Source organism: Plutella xylostella, chromosome 15, assembly GCF_932276165.1.
Source record: "Plutella xylostella chromosome 15, ilPluXylo3.1, whole genome shotgun sequence".
NCBI lineage: Eukaryota > Metazoa > Arthropoda > Insecta > Lepidoptera > Plutellidae > Plutella > Plutella xylostella.
The window spans coordinates 922,222-938,440 of record NC_063995.1 but is presented as its reverse complement, the minus strand read 5'-3'; the positions used below and the strand labels follow the sequence as shown (position 1 = coordinate 938,440).

General features: G+C 40.9%; 1 protein-coding gene across 4 annotated transcripts in view; it reads right to left on the bottom strand.

Moving 5' to 3' along the window:
* Positions 1-6,166: 6,166 nt before the first annotated feature.
* The window catches only part of LOC105391859 (innexin shaking-B), a 56,842-nt gene continuing 46,789 nt past the window's right edge, over positions 6,167-16,219 (bottom strand). For all 4 annotated transcript variants that reach the window (XM_011563420.3, XM_011563418.3, XM_011563419.3 and 1 more), the window contains 3 exons: positions 12,478-12,697; positions 9,990-10,113; positions 6,167-9,328 (listed from right to left, as the gene is read on the bottom strand). In XM_011563420.3, coding sequence (XP_011561722.1) covers positions 8,923-9,328; positions 9,990-10,113; positions 12,478-12,697 — 750 coding nt within the window. In that variant the 3' untranslated portion in view covers positions 6,167-8,922. The remainder of the gene's footprint in view (positions 9,329-9,989; positions 10,114-12,477; positions 12,698-16,219) is intronic.

Below are 16,219 nucleotides of genomic sequence, written 5' to 3'. Positions count from 1 at the left end.
TGAAGGAGTGGACTACGAGTGGACACGAAGCGAAGACCTAACAGCACTCTATGGACCTTGTCGGACAGTTCTGCAGTGCAGTATATTCAGAATGGCGCCTGTGTGAGACCAGCTTTCCACTTATACATATAATCAACTTTACTGACTCGATCCCTAACACCTGACGGAAAAGATGAATCAGTAGGTAGTAGTAGGTACCTAACGCCATAGACTAATAACACACTAACGCTTAATTTATTATAGTAGTTATTGTAGTGAATAAGTTATACCGCCAAAATTGACCGTGTAACGAGCTTATCCGAGAGTAATTTTGTAATGGCGGCGGCACATCAGCTGATTAGAAAACCTTCATTTGACATATAAACACATCTGTTAAAACTTGGTTAAAACATAAACAAAAGCACGGTAAAAGGCAAATTCTCAGAATAACAACAGCGATTAAAATATTAAAACATAAACAATTTCATACTATAATAATCCATTCAAACTAAGTTGGCATGTCATTTCTTTTGCAGGCTTTAAAAACGCAGCTATTATGTAGTCTGAGCCTATCTGAAACCTAGTTAAACATTGTGAGATTTGGCGTTTCGACTTTCTCCGTGTTCGGCATCATAAGGGTCACAGTGACAGTTAAATAAAGTCCATTTTTCTCTCCACCTTTAATTTGCAAGGTGCGGGTGCCTATATAAATAGAGTGAGTCGCCCGCGCGCCTCAGTTGGTTTTTGATTTTTGAAGTGATCACTTCGGCAAAATGGCTACATGTAGCCACGGTTCTCGTCGGCTTCGCTCCGACGGTGAATAATTTATTTTGAATATGCGGAGTCCTTGTTGCTGGGAGCTGCTGCAGCGTGATGCGGAGCAGGTGGCGCGGGGCGCGGCCGCCGCGACACGTGGCGTCGGGGAGCGGGACCCGTGCTGAGGATTTCGCGGCAAAGGTTTGAGCTGTGGAGCCGTGAGTAAATTGCTATTAATTACTGCTTTTTAAAGCTCGGCCACTGATGGTCATAATGCTCCAGCGCTTGGGATTTTAACCCACGCAGGATCCGATTCAATATTTCGGTCCTAATAGTGGCGCTCTAGCTAGATACTTACATTATTACCACATTAAGCAAAGCATGTGTTATAATTTTATACAGGAGAAAATAATATTTTTTCTTTTTCTACCCTCAATTTCTAATATTTTTAGAAAACAGTTAATAAAACCTTTGCTATTACAATAGTGCACTTGCTTGTAGCTTATGCGAGGCTTAACAAACAAGAATTAGCGTAGCCAAGATAAATCGATATAAGGAACTTTGAGGTTCTTTCCAGGACCCTCATAGGATTTATTACAGGAAGCGTGGCTTCGAGTTTCAGTAAGTTGGGACATTGTGGCATGTGTGACAACAACTTTCGTAAGTAATGTGATCCGCCGGTACCTACCCGCTGAGGGTAGGCAGGCCGATTCGGTGAATCTGAATTTTCGTGTAACCTGCTGCACCTAGCCCAGTGCTCCTGCGCTGGCCGCCGTTTCGTGCAACCTGCATCGCAGCGTACACCCGGTCCTGGCTCTGGCCACCGGTTTGTGCTACCTGCACCGCTGCATATACCCGGCCATACGCTCCGGCCCTGGCCGCTGTTTTGTCCCACCTGCATCGCTGCACACACCTGACACTCCTGCTCTGGCTGCCAGATCCAAACACCCCCTGTCTGGGAAGAGATCTTATGCTCAGCGGTACCGCCTGCGCTGGCGCTAGCACGGTAGCCACCAGTGTCAGTGACTCCTTTAGAGGTTATCGGGTAACGTGCACTATTCATAAGTGCTTTTGGCATATGCGGACGAACGTTTACTGCCAAGGTTGGTCATGTTAACCACACAGGTATGCCACCAACGAAGCCTGAGTAACCATCGCCAGTCGCCGTAGCTGCATCGGCATGGATGTCAACAAATTGGGTAACGAGCACCGCTAGCACTTCAATTTGATGCCTCCGCTGAGGTAGGGTATTCTGTTAAAGCAGCTTTCTTCTGAACTGCCCAACGTGACCTTGAAACTGCTCCGGGGGATATGACTACTACTACTACTACTTATAGTCCTGTTACTCCCCTGTGGAGCTTAGGGCTACAGACATTCTTCGCCACGCTTCCCTATCTTGAGCCGCCTCCTTCACTTGGGCCCACGATAGACCTGCCCTCTTCATTTCCGCCTCCACGGACCGACTGTAACCATGCTCAAGTTGCTTTCGAGTGGCAGCCTGGTGGAAGAAGGAGACCAGGTAGACCCGTACAGAGCTGGAGAAGGATATGACTACAAACAATTTTTTATTTCGATGTCTCTGCTGAAGAAACTGTCTAGTCAACGCAGCTTTTGTCCTAAACTGCCCAAAGATAATTGGAATGCTTATGGGAATTGTGACTCACGGTAAGTACAGGAGGGTTACTCTATACTGATGAGAAACGAACGAACGAGATCTGTCGTGCAATCGGCACGTTTAATACATGCAATGAGATAGTCGCGGCTCTGAAAAATCGTTTTTCTTCATATAAAGTGACCCCCCAGACACTATATTTAAGTGTCATAGGTCATAACACATAGACCGATTCCAGCTTCGAGTCTTTTCTTTTCCCGGCTGTGAGGAAGGTGAATCCCATCGGCAAGTGGTCAACCCGAAAGCACTGAGCTAATTCGTGATTTCGTGAAAGTCGCTGTTGCTATAACATACCGCTTTACAAGTTACCGAATTTATAATGATCCTACTGTTGGTTGATTATGATCGAGGTTAGCCTGGTCTCGCTTTTAAATGCCCGTAGCGGAGTGTCATCGCGGTTTGTGGGTGGCACCATATTTGCTGACCTAAGGGTCAGCATGGTGGGACACAAGTGTCCCAGTGGGTATCCTAGCTCTTGTTGAAAAATGTGTAAATATGCGTGAACCTTCCACGCGGCAGCTGTTTACTAGTTCAACACCTTATAACACTATCTTAAAGCTACTCATTAGCAATGCGTAAGGAATAAATCGAGTGACGTGCTCTCGAATGAGACGACTACCTTTTGGTAAAATTATAACTTCCACAGCTCTGGCTCTGTGTTCAATATGCATACTGTATCACATCACTAGACGTAGTCTAGCCATAGCCCTACTCAAAGTACCGGGCTAGATAATAAACAATGGCAGTCGTCATAAAATTTCAAAAGTCATCAATTGGAGATCAATTTAAAGGGCGAAAGCCTTATTCATGCACAAACAACTTCTCTAATGAAGATGTAGTTATTTTTAATTTGATTCTGGCTTTAAAAGTTTCATAATTATTTTTCAACACTGTATCTCTGCTGAATGAAACTACCTAGAATGACTCGTGAAAATACAGATGTGCCGTTTTCACGATTCCATTTTTGAATAATATGGACCTTTCAGTTAGTTACGTAACTAGTTAACAAGTAAAAATTTACTTATGTTATGCTCGTACCCGCATCTGATCTAGGAGCTGTCTGGCCCTTAGCTGATGGCTAGGACTCTTACTTCTACCAAGCTAGTACAGAGTTATATCCGGGCAGCGCCGACGTGGTAGCGCTGATTGATTAGAGTTTGCTGAAAACTTTCTAAATAATAATTAGTACCTAATAACTCTTCGCAATTCTTACAAAATATAAAGCAATAAGTACCTACCAGAGTACCTAATTATTTTTCGTGCTGTAGCTGAAGTAGGTAACCTTTCTTAGCTGGACAACAACAACAGCCATTTTTGTCTAATATAATGTCGTAGTTATTCGCTGTTCCACTGTCATATAGGTGTCTCAGGACTTTTTCTTGAGTATAACTAACTACCTAAGTTTACCTATAGAAGCAGGCTAGCTGCTGTTGACGAACTGTCAGAAGTCTGATTGACCAGTCAGGCTCGAGGTGGCTTGTCCAACTGTCCATGTTCCCGCCACCATGCTTTTTGCTTCCACAGATTAGAGTCTATGTTGGCTGTCGTTGCATCAGGTACAACTAGCATCTTTACGTACCATCTTTATTAAATTGAGTTATTTAATTTTGTTTTGTCTTGGTTGACTTAGTTAATGGTTTTAAAATCGAACCGACCAGAAAGCTTTGTGTATTTTATACTTGACACTTCAACATTCGTAACCTACAACAATGTAAGTACGTACCTACGTACGTATGAAGTTGCAGCAAGGCGAAGCCTAGATTAAAGTTTTGACCGGGACGTGACCTTAGTGTTGACGAACATAAATGTGACCTAGTTAATGTTAAAACTTAACTTTTTACCCATCCTGGTGGTATGACTGATAATTTACTTACCCAATTAAGATATTTCAGCCGGGTTACGTTTATCAACAATTATAGTTGTGTTAATCAATCTTTATTTGTTGTCATCTACCAAGGAATGCTACCAGAGCTGATAATATTATTCCACAGAATTATACAGGATTTTAGTAGCCATCAAAAACTGTGGCAAAGGCTTATAAAATAACATTCTTTCCTAGTAGGACAGCACAGGAACTCGTAGACCGCCGAGTTAGTTAAAATACAAAATTAGACTGTGTGTTGCTAGTCAATCTAGAATATGTCTCACCAGGCACCTACATCATAAAAAACTACATTTTGAAAAACTGAATAGTTATCCGCCAGTCTTCATCTGATCTTGTACAGTAGCTGATGAGGCCGAGATAGTTAAATTATCTTCCATTCAAGTAGCACGCCTAGTTCCAAGGACAAATTTTAAACCTTTTCGTGACTAGATGCCGCGCCTGATGTTGCAGGCCGTGTACGGGGCTGACTTAAACCAGGTTTACGAGGCTCCAGGGTCGGCCGTTGCATTTCTGAGGTCAGTCCAGAATTATTAAATAACCATATTCCTAGTCAGCGTGTGCTGGCCTGAGCCCCAGCGGCCTGGACCGATATGCTACATTTTACAGATTTTAAATATTGTTGCAAAGTATTTCACTGGTTGCATTCAATCGGCTAGTGTATTTTTGAAATATTCCCTTGGCAATAACAAGATTTTGATTAATATATATATAAGTATTGCTTTTGAAGTGGCACTGTGTGTATCCATATGTATAAATACCTATATAGGTACATTCCATAACTTCTGGTAAGTCAGGAATAAAAATTGAGTACTTTAAGTCTTATCCAAACTAATGATGTTATAGTGCACACAACACAATCATGTCTACTTATACTTTTCTATTTAGTATACTATTACCCGGAGATCTATGCATTATGAATTTATAGATTCAACTATTTATCTACTGATATACTCATCAGTAGCTTATGGGTCACAGTTGGTTTTCTCTCCACCATGCGATAATAAACACATCTCACAATGTTTAACTAGGTTTCAGATAGGCTCAGACTACATAATAGACGCATTTTTCCTGAAATAAAAATGACATATTATGTATCTAGCCTATCTGAAACCTAGTCATTTCTGCATGGTGATATAACAACTGAGGCGCGCGGGCGACTCACTCTATTTATATAGGCACCCGCACCTTGCAAATTAAAGGTGGAGAGAAAAATGGACTTTATTTAACTGTCACTGTGACCCTTATGATGCCGAACACGGAGAAAGTCGAAACGCCAAATCTCACAATGTTTAACTAGGTTTCAGATAGGCTAGATACATAATATGTCATTTTTATTTCAGGAAAAATGCGTCTATTTTTATTTTAGTTGCAGTACAGTTTCGTTCCTCAATTAAACATGGTATAACTTGGTAGAATGCAAATGTACTTATCCCAGATATTTACTCACGTATAAATTTTATTCCGGTATCCTCCTGACCCCGAGAGGTATAAATGTATTCACTGTTATTAAATTTTTAAAAAAATTTAAAAAAATACTTCTGAACTGTTTTGTCACTTTGTCAAAGAACAAATTGTTTCAGGGATAGGTACTTTATAAAACTTTAAATGAATAACAGGGATACTCTATAAAACTTTTAATATAGGTATTTTTAAACTATATATTATATTTTTTTTCAATGTACTACTCATAGCACGCCAGGTGTCAGGAGGGTATAGTTATTCTCGTGTAATGTGATGTTTGGACGAATTCACCCTGACACATTTTTATAATAGGTTACCAATGCTACTTATCATTCTGAATATGTGTTATAACAAACATATTACATTCTAAATACATTTTCGTAAGCTCATGTCAATAAATGAAAGTACAGACATAGATTTTCAATCAATTTATTACCAGCTGTCCCTTGCGACCTGGTCGGTTCATATCTACATGTTCTTAATGTTTGGCACAATATTTGGCGACATGGCGGCTAGACTAGAAAAATATAAGAAAGTACGGGCTTGGCCAGATATATCAGATATCCGGTACGAATTCTGAACTAAACGGAAGCTTTCTTAGATTTTAAAAATAGGTAAAGTTTACATTAATTAAGTATGTGCATCAGTTCCAGCAGACATGATCTCTTTGAAAGGTGCCTTCTGGATAGGAACAGGTAGGTACAACCAAAATAGGATTTTGATATTATGCACATGCATAGGAATGCTTTTCGCCCTCATCAGAGTTTTAATTTAGTCTAAATGAAATATGAATCTTATTGTTGTCATACCAACAATGATTTTAATTATCATACTTTTTATTGACTTCGGTTATTAACTCGTTATATCTGGTCAAGCCCTTTACGTACGTCATCGATGCACTGTCTGAGGATAATACCTATATTTTCTATAGAAAACTGCTGCCTTGGTGTGAAGACTTGATATTTAGTTCACAATCATATGAAACAATTCTTCATCTAGCCGGTTAGTAAATAAGGCAGGATGTTTTGCATATGCTTTAGACTCCTTGGCATGATCTACAAGAGAAACAGTGTATCGATGACAAAGTTCATAAAAGAATATAAAGATTTCTATAAGCTGATATGATGTTAATACTGTATAGATACCAATACAATCAGCAAATAAACCAGTGTCAATATTAAAGTTATACAACCCAACGAGTTATATGCGACAAGTTCCAAGCTGGCATAACAATTTTGAGTAAACAATAAAGGAATATTTATTTTGCTTGAGACAAATGGAAAAGCCAGGCCGTGAAGACGAGGAAGTAAGAGAATTACTAGTGTTTTAGAATCACAATATTATTAGTCAGCTAATATTTGAACATAAAGTCTTATTCTAAGTTTATGAACTACACGAGGTAACCAATCAGGCACAGGCTACGGTCCATCATTTCCCTTGTTAATTACAAGTGTTGCTAGTTCAAACTTTTTATAGAAATTTAGCTCTAAACTGTCTTAAAGTTTCTGAAATACCAGAGCGTGGCGTAATTTGGCATTGGGGTTGATTCAGAAGCATCCAACCTTATTAACAGTTGCAAGCAAATATTGGAATGGTTCTTAGTTTTGGACTGATCCAATAAATATTCAATCTTTTTCAAATTCAGCCCTCAAATTATGTCAAATTATTACTTACCGGAAATGGTAATTCAGAAACTTCAAGAATCACAGTTCAAGCGATTTCATTCAAGGCCTTATTATATTAGATTTGGGTTTATTTTCTTATTAAAATTACTTAACAATAATTCGTATCTAGTGTAGGATGAAATCGCTTGAAATGCTTAGGTAATTTAATTCTATCATAGGTATTTTGCCACCGTGTAATATGTACTTTAACTTATTAGGTATTTTTACTTGTATGATGTCAAATTCAGTATAGTTTCACGGTTCTATGTCCATCAAATCGATTTTTAAAGGCTAAATCTTACTTTACTGAAGGGTAGGTGAGTATATTAATTTACTAAACTCTTGGAAATAAGAAATTAAGATAAGTACAATTCCAGTTCTGTCTTAAATGATAATTTCACATATATTTACAGAAACTTATTATACTTATTTACTAATTAATGTAGGCAAGAGGTAAGTAGGTATAGTTTTCTTTTTTCTCCAGAAAATTGGCATATTTTGAGACTGAATAAAATTATACCTACCTTACCAACGTATTTAAAAACAAAATTACCTGAGTAACAAACATTTAGGTAATTGCACCCATGTTATCAATTCGTTTTGGATTTTTAATTATTTACGTTACATAATTAAGTAAGTAGTTATTTCTCGATAACAATCATTAACTACTTTTATTACATTGTTTATAACAAAACTTGTAAAAACATTCACGTGAACTAACAATAACCATTAACGAAATGTGGAAAAAACTCTGTTTCCCATAAGTGTATGTCGGATCAATAGATGTGTATTTAAACGTTCAAATGTCTTTTGGCGCCGAAACACACGTCAGAGTGACAGGGGCAGCATGGCGGCCCACACCCGCGGGACATTGGCCTCGTTCCGTTCTATAATTATCTTATTGTAGACATGCAGCACTAATCCGCAGATTGGATCATTCCATATGCTCCTAATATATTATTTACTGTAAATTTCGGCAGGTGAGAAATGGTGTAGAAAAGATATCGTTGTGTGCTTTCCGTGTGCTTAGCATCGATTTAATAACTAGACTATATAAGAAGTAGCGGCTTCCCGAAACAAATGCAGCGAAATTAAATGTAAAAGTACGTCTAAAATTGAACACTAAAGTTATTAGTCTAACGGGTCACCGTCCCGGGACATTTCAAGTTAAGTAGATCGTCAAAGGCCTTCGATAGGATTCGTATTTGAGATCACGTTCTTATAGATTAAGTACAAACTATTATTGCATGTTGAGAATTGCACTGCGGTATTACACTACTAACGTATAGATAGAGCTACTCGACATAGTCTATATCAGTATTGTCCGAGAGAATCAGAGCAGGGTGCCTCAAGGCGCCGCTCTGGGGCCCTATTTGTTTCACACTCACATAGAGTTCGATTGTCCACTAACGATTGTGGCTAGGCAGCGCAGTCTAGACGGGCGGCTCCATGTCGCGCTGCAGGGACGTCAGTCAGGTGTGGAACACCCAGCCGGGCACCGGAGGTCACGCGTCCGGCATGCCGTGGATGTGGTGCTGGTAGTTGTGGTTCAGCTTGTTGGCGAACTCGTGCATGATGTCGCGGAAGATCACCGAGTCGAGGTTCTCGCCGAGGATGTACAGCAGGTACCAGTCGCCCATCTTGCTGCGGCGCACGATGGTGTCCACGTTGTCGCGGCGCACGAGGCGGAAGCGCATGCGCATCATGTACACGCGCATGCGCGGCGAGAAGATGATGACGACGCGGTACAGCAGCGTGAGGAAGGTCAGCGTGCCGAGGATCACGAACCAGAACCAGAGGAACACGTAGATCTTCTCGTTGACCACGTTGAGGGGCAGGATGCAGAGCGCGTCGTGCCGCTCCACCTCGCCCGACGACCCGAATTTGTTGAACAGCGTGCACTTCACCATCCTGGAAAAGGTGAAGCACAATATGAATACACAAACATGTATAATGAGATTGACAAATGGCTGGTAGCGGAAGTGGCCTCTTCTTGCTAGTAATAGCCTGGGCCGCATAGTTAACTGATTACACACTGTAATGACGGTCTTGACCTTGTTGCGTTGAGAGTCCATCTGTTGCTTCGTTCATGAATGAGCGAGGTGGCTGCGCCCAGTTGGCAGCGCTCGCGGGATCACTACGGTGACGAGGCGCGCGTGCCTTATTAGAGATTTTATATATCGCTGTTTAATTGACCGTTGATGCTTATACGAGATGACTCATTCAAGTTCATCGGTATTATTATAATATTCTACTAGCTTTTCAGCGCGGGCTTTGTATTGCCTTCAAAGAATTTCATGTGGGTATAGAGATAAGAAGTAGCCCTCAGTTATATCAAATTTTAGGTTCTCCTTTGAAATTATAGTTCAGGTATTTCTATTCCCTGTAAAAGGGGTCAGATTTATTGCCCAAGGCTGTACAAGGAGGGCTACACGAGTACACGGGTTCGTTATCGACGTCGATAAACTCGGTAAATACCTTCCATCAAACACAACGCCGTTTTACTACGAACCGCGACCTAGTTAGGTTTATCTACGTCGATAAGGAACCCGTGCAGCGGCAGCAGCGTTACCTGGGGAAGATGTAGATCATGGGGTCGACGCGGTCCTCCTGGTCGGACTCCATGTACGCGATCACGTCCAGCCCGAACGTCAGGAACTCGCCGTCGAAGAACATGTTCATCAGGAACATTTGCCCTGGAACAGTGCAGGAGACAATTGAGATAAGTGGCCCTCCCTTGTGCAGGTTTCATTGGTATGCGCAAAGGTTTGAATGGCTTATCCTCTCACTAAGGTTAACCCTAATTCAGTTCCAGTGTTTGTCACCGACACGCTTAGAAGAAAACGTTATCTAAAGCCTCACAGTCGTGAGTATTTTAATTACCAACGTAAAACCAAACCAATTAACGAATCTGTTTGTTTACACTACACCGGAACTGGCTACTAACTATCACTCACAAAATATTATTAAAAAGAGTTCTTAAAGAAACACCAAATGGCACCCATCCAATTAACGCAACGGTAGCTGTCACTTGTAACAGTTGTAACATAATACGCGCGCATGCCGTAACATCAGAGGGGGGGGGGGGGGTCCAAGGTTCGAGTCCGGTAAGAGGCAATTTCCGTCGGAAGCGGCGTGGAGACGGCTGAATCATTTTCTACAGTACTTGGCGGCGATTGTAGTGCGATTGTTACTGAAACCATACTTAGGTATACCTAGAAAGACATACCCCAAATTCATAGAGCTTTTTGACACTTTATAATAGGCTTAAAAATTTACGTAGTGATATACGAATTTCAACCATTTCACTGACGTAAAGAGTCGAAACTCGTGCGTTTCAAAGTCAATTTTAATCTTGTTGTAAATTTACAATACGTTCTATGCATTTGAGGGTTAAAATAAACGTATATTATTACCGCCCCCCCCCCCTTATAACTTTATCTATTGATTGAGGTTGACTCTGCTAACCTAGTGCAAACTATATGCACAAGTACCGAACAAAAACTTAAACCATAACTTAGCCTATCTGAAAACTAGCCCGCGCTTACTATTCCAAGTGTCTCTTTGTGTTCAAGATTTGGGCTTCTGTTTTAGGGCGTCCATGATTAATTCTTTAGAGAGCCGCGGCCGCCAACACATGGGGTGGCCATAAAATGCGCGTTATGTAGTTTTTTTCTTAAATTATTGTCCACCGTTTTAGAATGAAGGAGTGTTGCGACGTGACCACGGCAAGTTTTGGATTCGGGTCTATTTTAGGGATATTCTGTAGTCAAAATAGGAGACGTTTTAAATTAATGCTCGCTCCAAAAGGTCATCGTTATATCAATCAATTTAAATTTTAGCCTAGCGATAGTGAATTTCTGTCAATATACTCGATTGTACCTTTCTCAAGAAACCCACGGATAATTTAATAATACATGCCTGGGTTGATTACGGTTATGTAATGTTTTAATTGTTTTTGGTTCATCCAATAAATTGGTAGGTATACATATTAAAATTATGAGCATAATGCATTTTATACTGTAACATTGCCTAGGATTACTAACTACCTCTAATGCCTAATCTAATGAGAGTCATGAGACACACCTGTGACAGAAGTAGGACTTCTAGATTCAGATACAGCCTATAAAGTGGTCTATAAATGCCGCAGCAGTCTTTTGTTTCAGAGATTACCGTCGTCGTCGTCTCATCGGAACCATTGCTTCAACTTTATGGAAATCTACCACAACCTATGTCGGCAAAAACCCCTGACTCCATAGCCCCATGGCCCTGCGGCTGAAATCAAAGGACGACACATGCCGCGGAGCCTGCCCTGAATCCTGAACGAGGCGGCCAGCAGGCGTCGTTGTAAATCAAACTGTATTGAATTAAAATAAACATAAAAACCGATATTTTATTGCTGTAAGCATCCGTGAGACAGGCATATTGATTTCGCTATTTTTACCGCGCAAACTTTGGATGCGATGGCCTCTGAAGTTTGAGACGGAGGGTAGTTAAGTATTTATTGTGTTTCAACGTGTGTGTTTAACATTGTATTTAAAATAACTTGATTTTATCATGAGTGCAGAAAGCGTTGCCTAATGAAGAAACATAATTTTATAAGGACTTTATCTGAAATTTGTGGGTACAGTAATAAACCTGCCAGCCGAACTGCTCTATTTTACCCATTAATTTATGTTACAGAAGTCAATAGGGGCGCTTATCTTCTACCCAAAGAACCGAATACCTTAGCCAGGTGCCAATAGAGGCGTCTGCAATACGGGGGGATCGCACTGGGGTGCTTTGCCCGCTTCCAATATAAATAACCTAACCTAACCAACGTAAAATACCCGGCCTTCAGCACTAAAAGTCACATAACTTTTGAACGGCTAATCCGATTTTGATAAAACATGTCTAGGAACACTCAGAGTAACATTACCTGCGACTCAAATAAAACAAAACGAAATTCCGTTCATCCATTTGGGTGCTACACTACCACAGACAGACACAGAGACGTTTAATTTACAACACCCCTTTTTATCCAACGGGCGTTGAAAAGAACAGTCGTTTATGCAACTCACCTATAACATTGATAAGAGCGAGCCCCTCGCACAAGTAATACCGGTACGCCCACCAGTTGTGATACCGCAGGTTCTCCCACAGGTAGTCGAGGATGAGCTTCTTCTTGGTCTTCTTCTCGATCTCGGTGCACACGCCCACATCGAGATCCATCATCAGCGCGCGGATCTTGCCGCCCTCCCAGGACTTCCACAGCCAGCGCGGCGCGTAGAACAGCATCGCCTGGGGACAGAGGGGATGGTTTATTGAGGTGACATTAGATTTGTCTTCGGCTCTTCTAGCGGGGTGCCAACGCACATGAAGACAGTTTTTTCGCGTCTTTCGCGTCTTGGCGTGCACGTCTTGCACCCCGTGCTAGGCCTGCAGGAGAGTCAGGGATCACTGGGGGAGAGAAGGCAGTACCGATGGCTTCACTGAAAGGTACCGCCTATTCTAGGCACGTGTGTGTAAAGCCTAAACACTTTGTTAATAATACGATACGGTAGATTAGAGCGTACATAACTGATTATGGTTTTGTACTTTTATGAAGCATATAAAATTGATGTTATTTGTAACGATACTTATACAAATTTACGTTTATTATTTCATAAAACTTTGTTGCTAAATCTATTCAGGAAAGAAGAATATCGAAATTAAGTTTGCACTTTTTATCATCTATGATTTACCGAATTATAAAATAGTGTCAAAATCAAATCATAGTAAACCCAGCTATACAAGCGAATGCGTCATTGAGCTCCAGTTCGTGGGTACAGTCAGCAACAAGTGCAGTTATCTGTTCACACTCGAGCTGGCGAGCGTCTCGAGACTTGGCAGAGCTTACCTAACTGCAGCTTTCATTATAGCACCGGCTTTGTACTTTGTGATGGCTTTCGAATGATGGCCTCGGCTATGTTTTACGAACATCTGTAGGGTATGGAACGGAATAGAGGTATTATTCGTTTTACTATACATAATGCTGCATTAACTTTAAATCGCATTCTTAATTATAAAATAAAAATCAATTAATATTTATTGTTGTTAATTTTTATTACATTCCTTTTAAGTAAGTAGTAGTTATCACTGCTGCCAGCTTATAAAATAATGGTATAAATAAGCTCTTGCTAATGGAGTTCCATATTTTAGTTTTATTGAAAACTAGCTGTGCCCGCGAGCTTCGCTTCGCCATAAAAAGTTTTCCCGTGGGAATTCCGGGATAAAAAGTAGCCTATGTTCTTTCCCTGGGTCTATACCATATGTATACCAAATTTCATTGAAATCCGTTCAGTATTTTTGGCGTGAAAGAGTAACAGACAGACAGACAGACAGACACAGTTACTTTCGCATTTATAATATTAGTTAGGATTTCATGAAAATTATGGTCCTGTATGTATGTATGGCTGTATGCGTGTTGATCATTTGCCTAATGTATTTCGCCACTATTATTATCGGCAAACCTTTTCTTTATAATTAGTTACATTAACATCCGACGATTTATATTTAAAAAAAATACTTTAATAAGTATATAAAAATGACACCTCTTATTGGAAAACTCTTTAGATTCACTATACATACCATACAGTCACACATTATTATAATAATATTGTAAACACCTCCATAATAATATAGTACATTATATACTGGACATGCCGCCCGCCCGCCCCGCGCCGGCCGGTTGTGTCATGGTGGTGGAACACATGTGGCGGTGACATGGCTTTCCAATAAAACATCTTATATTATTCTGGTTACTAGCTCTGGGATACTGCTCTATATTTCAGGAATCATAAACTAATACAGCATAGGATTAGATTAAATACCTTATTTACGATTGAATGTACAAACTAAGTTCATACTAAAATATTGCACAAAGTTGACATCAATTACTCCGTTCGTTCGTTCGTAAAAACACCTCGTCGGATGTATATTGGATACGTCACTTGAGGAGATACACATACGTTGCCTTCGTCACACACATGCACCGCAGCGAATTATTACATTTGCTAATTTAACTAAGCACCCACAAGACAACAATAAATCTTATCAATCACACTGTAGTTATATTAATGGAGATTGTCCAGTTTATTTGCGTTGGTCGCATTGATGACCTCATCGATCAGTAAAATGCTTTACGAGCTCCTAGAGCGGCCATGGTGCCAACAGTGGCAGTTACACGCTCCTTGCTTCTGGTAATTGACGGAATGTGATTTGGCAGACATTTGGCCGATTTATCCGCTAACTAGTTCATCTAAACACGAGCGCGTAGATTTGTTACGAGACTGCTTTAGGCCGGGTCCAGACGAGTGTAACGTGAAATGTAAGATTACGTGTAATTTAGCGTAAACAGTGTGGACGGCACGCGAACACAACCAAACGAGCACTATGCGCGCTTTTGTGTTCGCGCGAAAAACCGACAGCCGATGGATCAACCGCTAGCGTTACATGTAATGCTCGGTGTGACGTCGTCGAATTCGTGTTACATTACACGTTACACTCGTCTGGACCCGGCTTTACGCCGCGACGCGGGTAGGTACGCCACACGAAAGATTACGACCCCAGGAACTTTACGTGCCATTCCAAATTTGAAATTTCCCGCATAAAAAGTTTGAATTTCGATTTCCTCATTCAAATATTAGAAAACCGCATCGCCCAGACGTTCATGTTTGAGAGCAATTTTCCAATATTGCAATAATCTATATTCAAATGCGGCCATCTCGTGCCACCAATCGTACACAAATACATTTGTTTCGGAACAAATAAAATTGTCTGTATCGGGTGGTATTTTAGCGCTGGCAATACATTATTTAAGGTGGGCACGTTACACGTTAGGCGCGGTGGACGCAGCGCGGGAGTTTTCCCGCTATTTTTTATGTCAAACCGGCATAGAGTAGTTTTTCGTTTGTCTGTTGCACATTTTAGTTTTTCAGCGGCGGTGTAAGTTATCTTGGAGCGGGATGGCTGCCAAGTGCGCGAGTCACGAACCCTTGCATTTTGCATTGCGTACAAAGACTGCAATGGCACGTGAAATTACTTAAAACTCAAATATAACCGTGTCGAGTTAAAAATTTAGTGGCTTTTTCGGTAGCGAGGTGAACTCTCGACTATTTTATTGTTGCGCCGAAAAAGGTCGCATTTCGAATCTGGTGAAATTGTTTGCAAACTCGGTGGACGCCGACCTTCACGCTTTACTATAAAAAGTTTTCACACACAAACAACATTTTGTTAATTTATGAACAAAACAACGTGAAAAGGGCGCGAGAGGCCTCCTCTATTAACTTTAGGCGCTACGCCCTCTGGTAGAGTTCAGGCGGCTTCGAGGCGGCGGCGTCGCGGTGACGTCGCATGGGACTTAAAATCTATTATATCTGATTTAAAATGCCAATCTGTCGCCTCGCCGGCACTCCGCCTCGACTTCTTCAGTAAGCAACGACCTGTCGTCGCACATAAAATGAACACCATACGTGTCACCAATATAACGTAACCAAACACCAACATCTTGACAAAGCCGGCACATCGTTGGAAAACGAAATGATAAACGTTTTTCTTTTGAAAGCGTCTCCAAACAGAGACAATGCCCCGACAGAATAAATCTGCGGCTTCCTGCGACGATCCACTTTTGTAGACGGATGTACTGCGCTGTCTGCATGATGGATGCACTCGCAAATTTATTTATTTATTTACTTCCCCAACTATTTCTCTTCGCGACTGTACCGCAGTAGATGCAGGGAGCAAATTGATTCTTGATTGACTGTTTTCGTTTGAACTTTGATT